Here is an 11918-nt window from a genome sequence, read left to right as displayed (position 1 = left end):
TTAATTAGTATATGATATATAAGTCATTTTGAAATATACGTTGTATATATTTGTACATACATTATAAAGTGGCTAATTCTAAAGATTTAGATTATCTAAATCTCTATGTAGACATACATTATCTCAGACTTATTTTCTGTGATGAGAATGCTGAAAATCTGCTCTCTACCAATTTTTAATTGTTAATCATGTGTGTAATCCTGGCACTTTGGGAGGCTGAGGCAGAAAGGTTGCAAATTTCATTCTAGCCTGAGCAACTTACCAAAAACATATCTCAAAATAAGGTTGGGTTGAGCTCAGTGCAAAGGCCTCGGGTTCAATTTCAGTAATACTTGCACATGTGAGCATGTGTAGACATACACACACACACACAGAGAGAGAGAGAGAGAGAGAGAGAGAGAGAGAGAGAGAGAGAGAGAGACCCCTCCACACACTCAGTTTTTTAATCTTTTTTAAAATGTCAAATGAGCATGAATCCTCTGGGAAGGAAGAGGGGGACAGAGTGAAGAGGACAGGCTTGGCAGATTCATGGTCCTAATGTCACATCTACCTAGGACTGAGGATGCCAGCAATAACCAGAGTGGCATGAGGGAAAGATAGCCGAAAACACTTGAGGCCAATATATTTGTAAAACTACTCTGAGGTGAGGGTGGACATCAAGGCAGGATAGAAGAGCCTGTTAAAGACAGAGGAAGCATAGGAATGCCAGGAGGAGGAAACAGGACAATCCTAGAAGGAAACAAGCCCCTCACTCAGTCAGAAGCTGGGGCTCCTGCCAGGGCAAGTTCAGTGAGCCCATACCTTAAACAGAGAGGAGAACACATGAAATGTGTACACCGCACAGGAGCCATCTGAGTCGCACATGAGCTGGTTGATGTGGCTGCGCCAGGCCTCCTCGGCGTCATCACAGGCGGTGGGCTGAAAGGCTGCGAGGATGGCCGAGAAAAAGGGCGAGGGAGGGGGAGAGACTCCTCTGTCACCTTCTCCAAAGCTGGAAGACATGGAAATGGCTGCTAAGAACTGATGTCTGCTAGCTGGTTGTACAAACACTAACGTGGACTGTCTGGCCCCCTCTTCCCTTTCAGGGCTCTCTGGGGCCTGGCTTTCATGAGATCTCTGATAGTCTTTTCTCTTCTTTTAGGAAACAGAATTTTTACCCCTAGAATTTCTGTGCTTCTATCATTTTTGATTCCTTTATCTATATTCAGTACCTCTCAGGCACTCAGCAAGCCTCTTGCTTTCTCAGGCTTAAAATGTTCCCCAAAACAAATATCTATTCCTGTGCTTTGACACTTCCAATTTCTGGGGGGGGGGGTTTGCACTATGAAAATTTATTACACAAATTTTGATTTTTATACTTTTTCCTTTTTAAAAAAAATTATTTAGTACAGGGCCTACAGGGTCTCACTGCACAGATTGGACTTGTAGTGATTCTCCTGTTCTCAGCCTCCCAAGTGCTGGGATTATAGGCGCACGCCACCACACCCAGTCTCAATCGCCCTCTCAGCACACCCCGGGGGTGGAGCCGGCATGGCATGTGGTGCTGGGGATCAAACCTGGTCCTTGTGCTCTGCCTAAGCAGGTGCTTTAGTCTGATGAGCTATCTGGTGGGTCCTGCTTTTTCCTTTTTATGTAGAGAGGATTAATGAATGAACATATATGTGGAAATCACCAGAATACAAAGGTGAGGGAGGAAAGAAATGCAAAGTAAGAGAGAAACAGAAAGGAGAGGAGATAATGAATAAAACTGAATAAAAAGTGAGAAGTCCAATTCTTTTCTAGGTATCATCTCAGCCTTCCCTTTGATAGATATCATTTACCATGTTAGAAGGCCTTTATCTAGCTATATCAGAAAAATTATTTTATTTTAATTCTCATTTTCAACTTTCAGAAGAGTAATGCTAGGCTCTCCTCTTTCTTCTCTTGAAGTAAATCTGGATTATTTATGACTCATCCTAGCTGCTGAGTTGATCTGACCCATGGTGTTCTTATATGCTCTTCACACATCTCACTAGATTCAGGGGCATCAGACACCCAGATGAAATACACTGAATTAAAGGAAAGTAGATATTTAGTATATAAAACACCTCTTCTTCATACCTTTTTTCCCCCCATAATTTTATTGAGAAACAAATAGCAATGAGACAGTTTCAAACCAAATTGGTAGGACAGTTGCAATAATTAACACATTGCATACATTCTTCCTAGTGGTTAATTGCTGTACAAGATGCGGACATGATATCTCATTTACAAACACCATTAGAACAAATCCCTCTATTCATTAAGAGAATGTAACTATATATCTATCCTAACCACTTTGAATACACAGATACAAAATGGACATTCATCTGTATCCCCTTTTTTTGTTTAGTTCCGTTATTTGAATATTATAGGTATGTAAACTCAGCAAAATATTCTAAAAGAGTCCAGTATCCCATAATAGTATTGGATCTTCCACCTGACTGGCAATGTCAGAAATTGTTGACATGAGTCCCCTACAGCTCAACATAACACGATCGTTTTACTTCTTATATTTCATTTTTATACTTTTCTTCTGGATGGTTAAGACCAAGATAAAGCAGGACCTGTGCACCAAGAGTTGTAGCTTTTGGGTCTGAAAAGGTCAGTGAAATCCCCTCAGGATTTATCCTGAGATCCTGTACCTTAGATTGTAGAACCTTTGTTAGTGTCAGCCATGAGGATGAGTCACGGCCAATGCTTTGCCATTGTGCTCTCTGTGAAAGCCTGAGAGAATGTTTTCTCTTCATGTGACTCTCCTTAGGCACACTCTACACCATCGATCACTTTCCTCTTTGGCCCCATAATCTCCTTGATCAGAAAATTTGGGACACTCCCAAGTTACATGACGTTACAATACAAGTTCTCATATGTCCTGAGTCTTAAATGACCTTGGAAGGCTAGGGCCAAAATGTTGACTTTCCATGTGGCCCTCCTTTTTCTCTAATTTTGGTCTGCAAACTTAGGTGGTTAACCATCCAGAAGACAAGCTTATTGTTATTACCATATAACCTAGGCTGTTAAGCTTAACCTCACTATCTGTCTGCATATCAAACATCTTAGGCATAATATGGAACAGGTATTTTTCATCAAGTATTGATATGTTGAACTTTAAGTCCCTAAAGAATATGATGAAAAAACATTTAAAAATTAGAATATATTTTAAAAAATAGGCATAAAGAATTATATACTTTTAATGTTTACACATAGGTCCAAAAATCTCACCATATACAACCTTGAAGCAGTACAGTCCCACAATATTCTTTTCCTGTCTTTTTCCTTCATTCACCACCCCTTTCTTTTTGAACAATCATCTACCCGAGAGACAGCACAGCAGGAACTGGCATGTCATGACAAGCAGCCTGTATTCAGAAGACCAGAATGACAGACACTCCAAGCATGAAACTACTATTACAGATTACCATCTTCAGTGCAGTTGCTTAGTTCACAGGTATCAGTATATATAGCTAGCCAGGGTGAGAATCTTTCCAGTTAACTGCTAGATTAAAAAATCTTCTGGAGATTCTCAGGATCACTGCCTTGCCTATCTTCTACATATAACTGTATGGCTTGACATTGTCATGTTTCCTAGCTCTTCTCCTTTCCCTCTCTTGATTAGTTAGTTCTCGAGATCCTGCTTTCCTCTTCTTCATACCTTTTAACTCAAAGTGGAAAGAACTCATTTCCAAACCCTGCCAAGCTTGCTTATCTTCAAAGTTTACAATGCTAGACCACATTTCCAGGCCCTTCTTTGCCTTTTCCTGCTACTCCTTGTCTGTGTAGATTCTTACCTGAGGCTCTGTCTGGAGTTGGATGTTCTCACTCAGCGAGAGCCCATTGAGTGAAACAGCACTGTGGGCTTCTTTGTCAGGAAGTCCAGGAGTGTAGTGTGTTGCTGAACTTGAGCGAGCATGAACACAACACCATGCACCGTGTATACTCATTTCCACCAAGCTCTCTTACCTTGCAAGGGTAAACTGGTCCAAGCCTTGACTGCCTTTCTCTTCTGCCTCAGTCATGTCTAGGCTGAAGCTGTCGCTGCATTCAAAAGCTGCTGGGAGCTCATTGATGGAACTAGAAAGGTCATCCTCATGCACAGTAGTGTCTTCTTCTTCTTGGATAGCTTCAGCCTGGAAGGATGAAAAGAAAGAAGAACCTCCAGTACATAAGAATATATACAGAATATATATAAAGAAAATATAAAATTCTGACACAATAGGGAAAGGGATGTTTATTTTCTAGCTACAGTATAGTCTATTGCTAGAACCAGATTCAGAAATTCTCAGAAGTACTATTTGTTCATTATCTTCCTATCTCTGTCTTTCACAATTATCTCCAAAGGAGCTCTCAGTAGACCGATATCTGAACCCTACTCATGGAGTGTAAACTTGGAAAAGTTGGTTCAACCTCCACTTTTTAGAGAGGATGGGAAAGATGTTCCATGTGGGAAAGATATTTGTCTAATGTCTGGTCAGTAATCACAGTTGGACCTGGGAAAGAAACACTGACTTCTGATTTGGAAGTATGCACAAGTGATCCCGAGTTCTCCACCAGTCTGGGCCTTTGCGTATTGAAAGTTCTCTAAAATCCACGTACAGATATGCTTTACTTTTGAATGAGTACCTGCCCTCACGGCACTGCAAGACGTGGATGCAGCAGCTAACGCAAGGGCTCTAAGGCAGGCAGAGCCATGATAAGAGAGAGGCAGGAAGCAGCGACACAGCAAGCAAAATGGAAAAAGAGGCAGGGCTTGGACATGGGCCAAGGGGGAAATCAGCTGGAGAACTCATTGTTCTTTTTGAGAGGAAGGAAGGCAACTGGATCACACTTCAGAGGAGGAGAGGAAGAAAACACACGTACAATTTACAGTGAGTCATTTTCTTAAAACAAAAACAAAACTGAGGCAAATTAGAAATATACTTGGACTCTAGGATTAATAGGAGAAATTAGAAAGAATATTAAAGATGTATTAGGAAAAGAGGATGGCTCATGTATTTGGTGGAATTGCTTACAAATACTGAGTTTTCGAGATTTATCCATGTCGGCTGCTTTCTGCTTTTCAAAAGTACTACACAGGTCCAATGAGGTGGGTCTCTGGGCACTGTCCAGCTTATTAGTGGCACACAGACTCCACTTATTGTGGAAAGGCTGAGGTCTTATTAAAAGATCTTTACTTTTTCTAATATCACAGATATATCAAATACTACAGAAACCCAACCGATAAGAGAAACACGAATTTGCCTTTAGGAATGAGTCTGAACTTATAGATTTAGATGCTTTTCACTTAAGCAGTACTTTTTATGAGAAATTGTGTATCTTAACATACAAACTACTGAGAAATAGCAAATGCTGATAACATTAAATATACCGAGGTACACTGGTGTACAAGTTTAATTTGTTTTTTGATTTTGGGGAAGTTGCTTGCATTTGTGTTTGTGTGGGGAAGATGGCCACAGTCATTTTTGTCACCAGATGTGGAGTTTGTGAATGGAAGCAAAATTTTGCCAAACACTTTTGCTTGCAAACCAAATTGTTTGCAAACAGAGGCATCTGTGAACTGAGGTATTAACTGTATTTAATTTTGTTCCACACAATTTAATTTCTTAGAATTTTGGCATTTTAATCTAAAACAAGATTTTCTGTCTGGCCCTTTTTGCTAACAAAGGATTTTGCTAACTCTAGTAATTCTGACCATAGTCCTTTTGGAATGGAACAGTTTGAGAAATATTTCTTGTTTAAACTTCTGCCCATTTTTTCTGTGTGTATGTGTATAATACTGGGGGTTGACTTTTATAGGTTGTTGCTCTTGGTGTAAAGCACATAGGTTTTTCCTCAGGTCTGTTTTTAGTAAACAATACAGAATAGTTAATATTCTATTTTTCCATTAGAAACTTCACAAAGAATATATGTTTAAAATTTGTTTCTATTTTCTCTGCAAAACTTACATAATAATAACCGAATTCAGGATGAAGAAAGCTTTACTTTATCCTAACAGTGTAGATAAAGACATAAAGACATAAAATTCTATACTGATGAGAGCACAGATGTGGCTGAAACATGCAAATGGATGGTTTTATTGATAGGACACTTTCTGAAAATTTTGATAAAGTAAAGCTCACATGAAATACACACTATACACAGGGGTGCCTCAGGTCACAAACGATTCTTTCCACAATTCTGGTTGTAAACTGAGTTGGGCCAGAAACGAATCCAATTCAGTGATCAGTTTCAGTGCTGGCTTTAGGGGAAATCTGATTTGGTTCTTGTCCAGTTTGGTTAGTGACCAGAACAGTGGAGATAATTGAGTGCGGGAACCTTTTAAAATAAAGATATTGTATTCATTAGTTAATGTTTCTCCTCAGTCTGGCTAGGAGAGTTTTGTGCAAATCTGGCAAAATACTGGGATTAGCATTAAAAATTCTGATAGTATGCCAAAAGGCAAGTGTTGAATCAATGCACAATTGTATAACTGGTTCCTTCATAGGAAAAAATTTCTCCAAGTTCATGTGTACACCCACACCTCACTTAGCATATTGTTTCATAAAAGCCATGACAAAAGCAGCAGTTCCCCAGTCCCAGTGATCTCAGACATACAGCACTTCATTTTGCCCTCAGTAAGCAGTGTTTGGGTAAAATAATTTCTAGACTTCAGATCAAAACTCTTTGAACCAAGAAGGCCGCTGCTCGAGTGAGTGTAAAGCAGCTTGAAAGCACAGGCCACAGTGTACACATTTCAGTTATTTCACTAAAACCAGGAAAAGAAATGCAGCTCTACTTTTGACCTCCCTTCCCTAAGAATGCTCAGAAGAATTAGAGGAATTTTTCTCTAAAGGAAACAACAATCCCAAGTGCCAAAATATCTTCACCTTTGAACCCTCAGAAATCTGCAGATTATTCATATCAGGCAGTGAAGTGTCCAAGCTGGCCATTCTGGTGCTAAAGGAACGAGGGTCAGCGGGGGTTGAGTCACAGGCTGTGGTGAGCAATTCCATGGGATTGGCCTCCTCAGAAGGGGAGAGGGTCATGATCTGTTTAAAAAGCAGAGGAAATACAGCAATATGAAGTTCCTATCTTTAAAAGTTCTAACCACTCTTTACATAAGGGTACAAACTATTCTTCTCTAATTTTTCAATGGTAAGTATTAATTTTCTAATTTCCATATGCTACCATTATTGGACATTAGCCATGGCAGCTGTCAATCTGTATTAATCTAGTGTGATGGCACAGCTCTCTAAATTACCAATACTGTATTGGTGAGAACCCCATTAAAATGCCTGTCCTATTTCCTCAAACTAGCTACCTGAGGAAATTTTTACAAAAATTCCAGCATCATACAAGTCAGCATATGTGGGAAAAACCTAGGTTCCTACAGATTAGCAGTGATCAGGGAGTATACCATTTACTCCAGCTATGGTCTCCACTGCTATCTACAGAAAAGAGAAACCAGACACCACCTCAATCGAGATTTTAGCTGTGGTAAATTCTTTACCTGGAACTAGAAACAAAACTCCTGCATTAATTATTTAAAAAAAAAAAAAAAGTCTCAGTTGCTCCAGTGGGAGAGTTCCTACTTACTAGGTCGGAGTGCTCCAGGATCTGGCTGGCTGTGAGGTCCTCCTCCTCTGATGATTCGTCGGAATCCTCATGGTTCATTTTATTTAGGCCGGGAGGACTTCCTGAGAGCTGGCGCTCCTCCAGGATCTGCATGTCACACTTGTCCAGGCTATCCAGTGAACGTCTGCGCACTCCCCAGTTGAAATTGTCCATACTCTCACCCTGAAATCACACCATCAGCTGGGTCTTTATGCTCAAACCCTCCTGTGCTCACATCTTTAATTAGTCACAGCTTAGAAACAAATGTGGTCATCATCTTCCAAGCCCTCAAAGGCTTGGGTATAAAAACTTCAGTTTACCTGATGTGAAAAGTAACAAAAGTAGACTCCTTCTATGTAAATGTATATTAAGTCACAGAAGTGATTATATTTTTTCTTGGGCATGTTGGATATTATTTTTTAAATTAATTTTGGCAAACTGTAGAAATGATGTGTGTTTTAAAAAAAATCTGTAAGAAAGAGACTATTAGTATTAAAACAAAATCAGAAGAGGTCTGGGATCCCTTCCCCGCCATCCCCTGTTTAGTGCACTTTTCCAAAGGAGAAAAAAGTAGGCGCTAGGCTTGCAGCACATTCCAGAATCCTTTGGCTATTAAGTGGAGGAGCATTAGGTAAACATTCCAGCCTGTTCTGCCAACAGCAGTTTTCACAGATAAAATGCAGAGTTAAAGACTGTCAGAGAGCTGGACAAAGTTTGATGAATCATGCACTATGCGGAGGCCAGAGCAGCAATGGCTTAACTTTTGCTTTAGGCTCATCTTTAAATAATTGTTCCATCCAGGAAAACAATGTCTTGCCTCAGTACTAAGCATGACTGCTGACTCGTACACTGTGGTTTTCTGAGAAGTGGCCTAGAAGGCCATGTAAGTATTAAAGAAAGCTTTTGTTGCATGTTAGATGTTTTCTATAAACTAACAGATATTCAGTAAGGTTATTTGACTAACATTTCTTTTTTCTAGAAATGAATTTGGGTTTTGCTTTTCTGTTTTCTTAAATTAGGAATAAAGGAAGAGAGGTATCACTTGTCTATCGATAAGCAAATGTTAATCTAAACAAAAAGATAATGAAATAAAAATTAATCATGAATCCTTTCATTTATTGGAAATTTTAAGTACTGCCTAATGATTCACTCTGATGACAGCTCAGTGAACAGTATAATGAGATGCAAATCACTGTTACTCAAGTAGTGTGTTTATTCATTTCTCTCTGGCTTAAGAGTATTATTTCTGACTCCTAATAATAGTGTTCCATTCTCACAGATGTCTTATGGCAAAGGCTTAGCATATGATTCCAAATGTACAGAAATTATGTCTATCTCTCTATCCCTCTAAGGTCACTTTGTTATATAGATTTAGATATGGTTTTCATATTTTGTACCAAATTCTGCTATTTCTCTTGTATCTGCAAAGGTTAGATATGCCTAGTCTGGGATCCAAAAATACTACAAAATCCAAAAGAGCTGTTATGATGCCCTGAACTGGAAAATGCCATATCTGACATTATGTGATGGGTCACAGTCAAAACACGGGACCATTAAAAATATTGTATAAAATTATCATTAGGATATGTGTATAGTGTGCATATATATATATGTATATATAAATTCTGTTTAGACTTGGGTTCCATCCCCAAGAAATCTGACTGAATATATGTAAATATTCCAAAATCTGATAAAAATATGAGCCAAAATTCAAAATCTAGTTCTAAGTATTTTAGATAAAGGATATTCGACTTGTTTTTGTTTGACCTATGTCTGCAATAGTAATTTTTTTTTTTTAGCATGGTGGACAAGACTGCTATTTTGGGATTTTAAAATAGCTATTGCAGCAAGAAAATGAGTAAGAGCAAGAGGTCTGAGAAAAAAAATGCAATGTGTAAAGTAAAAAGATGAAACACGATACATACAAAAAAGGATGTAAAAACTAATGGAATATACCCACTTATAAAACTGATTTTCTTGTACAAAATGAATGGATGAGTTGGAAGAACTATATTTCACTCTTAAATGTTTTTACTTCTAAGGATCAAACCCAAGCCTTGCATTGCTAGGCAACCACTTTACCTCTGAGCTACAACTCAAGCGCTACATGAGCAACATAGACACTGACAGTAAGAAATGCTTCCCTGGGCAAAGACAGCTGCGACCATGGAATTGCTGGCAGGTCTGGTGAAGACCTGAAGCCATCAGGCATGAGAACAGGGAGGCAGGGAGCTGTCCTTGCAGGCATAAGATCTGTCTTGTTAGAGGATGTGACAGCGCCAACACAAAGGTGGTAGCTGAGGGGTTGAGAAAAGGTTGTGTTGCAGGCTAATCCTCGTAAAGCTCCATGGTGATGGAGGCTGGAGGTGTAGCTCTGAAATACAGTGTGTATGAAGGATATGTGAGGCCTCAGTATACTGCCCTCCCTCCGGGGTTGTGGTGTGGTGGTGTAGCTGAGGTGGTCAGAAGTCAGCCTGTCTGTCACAGCAAGTCGCGGGGAAACTTCCAACGGAGCTCTGCTCCATACTGCTTCTCCCTCAAATGTCAGATCGCATTTCAGGTTACACACAAAGTTAGAGTCCAGCTTATTGGCGATGTCAGGTTTTATGTTAGAAAATGTAGAAGATGGGTAACTTTTCTGGATGGACAATTTTCATATACAGATATCAACAAACTTAAATACACCACTCAGGATTTCTACTAGGATAGAAAAGTATTAATAATATTCTAGAAATGTTAGAAGTAATATTCATTGTGATTTTTTCCATATCAGAACATGGTCAAAAAAGAATAAAGATGATAAATATTATTTTGGTGCTGGGGATTGAACCCAAGGACTGAGCCACATCCCCAGCTAAAAAAGAATTATTAACTGGAGAATGTGGGACTTCTGTTATCCTAGCACTCAGGAGGCTGAGGCAGGAGGATCATTGGGAATGAGACCAGCCTGGGCTACAAAGTGAACTCAAGACCAGCCTGAACTGCATACTGAGAGCTTGCCTCAAAAAAGACAAAAAAACTTGATGAAGGGACTGGGAATATCCCAGTCCAATATATTCCCCTAAAAGAGCTATGTAGTGTGAGTCTGACAGGACACAAATGCCGAGCGATCTTAGGTCAGTTTGCTCAGGTCGAGCCTGGCTTACGTTAGTGGTATGGGTGTAATTATAATTGGCATCTCCTTTCACTTAAGAGAGCCCATGTTTGGATGAAAATTGATCTGGTCACCATAAAGAGATAGGGTCTAAGTGTTGGGAAAAAATATTTTATTGGAAGTGATATAGCATCAGCTGCAGATAGATTTCACTTTTTTTTTTTGGTCTGGGCCTTGAACCCAGGGCCCTGTGTACATGCTTTATCCGTAATCAGCACTCCTTGCCTGATTTAATTTTCAATAGGACAACAATGACAACCCATCCAGTTGTGTACTCGCCTAACTAGAAATTACAGGTTATCCACTAGTCAAATTTGATGACTCATTTTCTCTCAAGATGTAATATGCATTGTCCTAGAACATAAAGATTTTGCTAGAATGTAAAGATTTACTAGAATTGTTACTAGAATATAAAGACTTTTTAAAATAAAAATTGTTTGATAGAATATTTCCATACTAAGCAGCCAGGAAAAATACCTCTTATAAGACACATGCCTAAATAGATATATATACACACAAAGAAGCATACATTTGCTGAAAGGGAGGAAAAAAAAGCAATTATGTTGTTACACGTTTGCAATGATGCAAAACATCCACTAGCATCTCTGAATTAAAAGTAGCATCATCTTACCTGAAGTTCCTGGGTAGCAGATTGAATGGATAGAAAAACAAATAAAAGGTCTATTTAAAATGATTGAAGATACTCAAGTGCATTTGTCTTAATTTTAACACAGTAGCAACTAATAACGCTAACATTATAAGTAATACATACTTCAGTAGACACAGCTTTTGATTCTGTTGTTGTTATTATTCTTTAATGTATTTGCTACAGGGTCTCACTACACAGCCTGCACTTGTAGTGATCTTCCTGTTTTCAGCCTCCCCAGTAAAGGGATTACAGGTCTATATCACCATGTCTGGTCTCTGTGGCAGGTTCAGCGTGCCCAGAGGTGGGGCTGGGGCCGCATGTGGTGCCAGAGATCGAACCCCAGTCCCTGAGCTTGTCTAAGTAGGTGCTTGGTCCGCTGAGCTATCTTGCTGGCCCTGACACAGCTTTTTAAAAAGTTAAATATGTGCTAACCCCGAAGAGAAGTATGAATATTAAGCAGCAGTGGTTCGCACCTCTTAGGGATGGATGCTGCAGCTGAGGCTA

At 39.3% G+C, this 11918-nt stretch overlaps 1 protein-coding gene across 1 annotated transcript in view; it reads right to left on the bottom strand.

Annotated features, from left to right (window-relative positions):
- Fry (FRY microtubule binding protein) overlaps positions 1-11918 on the bottom strand; it is a 431398-nt gene that overhangs the window by 51840 nt on the left and 367640 nt on the right. Inside the window, exons 52-55 of the mRNA XM_023715059.1 lie at positions 7594-7794; positions 6885-7046; positions 3982-4148; positions 802-991 (exon numbers count right to left, since the gene is read on the bottom strand). Of these exons, the coding sequence (XP_023570827.1) occupies positions 802-991; positions 3982-4148; positions 6885-7046; positions 7594-7794 (720 nt within the window). The remainder of the gene's footprint in view (positions 1-801; positions 992-3981; positions 4149-6884; positions 7047-7593; positions 7795-11918) is intronic.

This window comes from Octodon degus, unplaced genomic scaffold (assembly GCF_000260255.1).
Source record: "Octodon degus isolate 3935 unplaced genomic scaffold, OctDeg1.0 scaffold00038, whole genome shotgun sequence".
Lineage (NCBI taxonomy): Eukaryota > Metazoa > Chordata > Mammalia > Rodentia > Octodontidae > Octodon > Octodon degus.
Note: the sequence above shows the minus strand (reverse complement) of the source record. Positions and strands in the feature narration are given on the sequence as shown.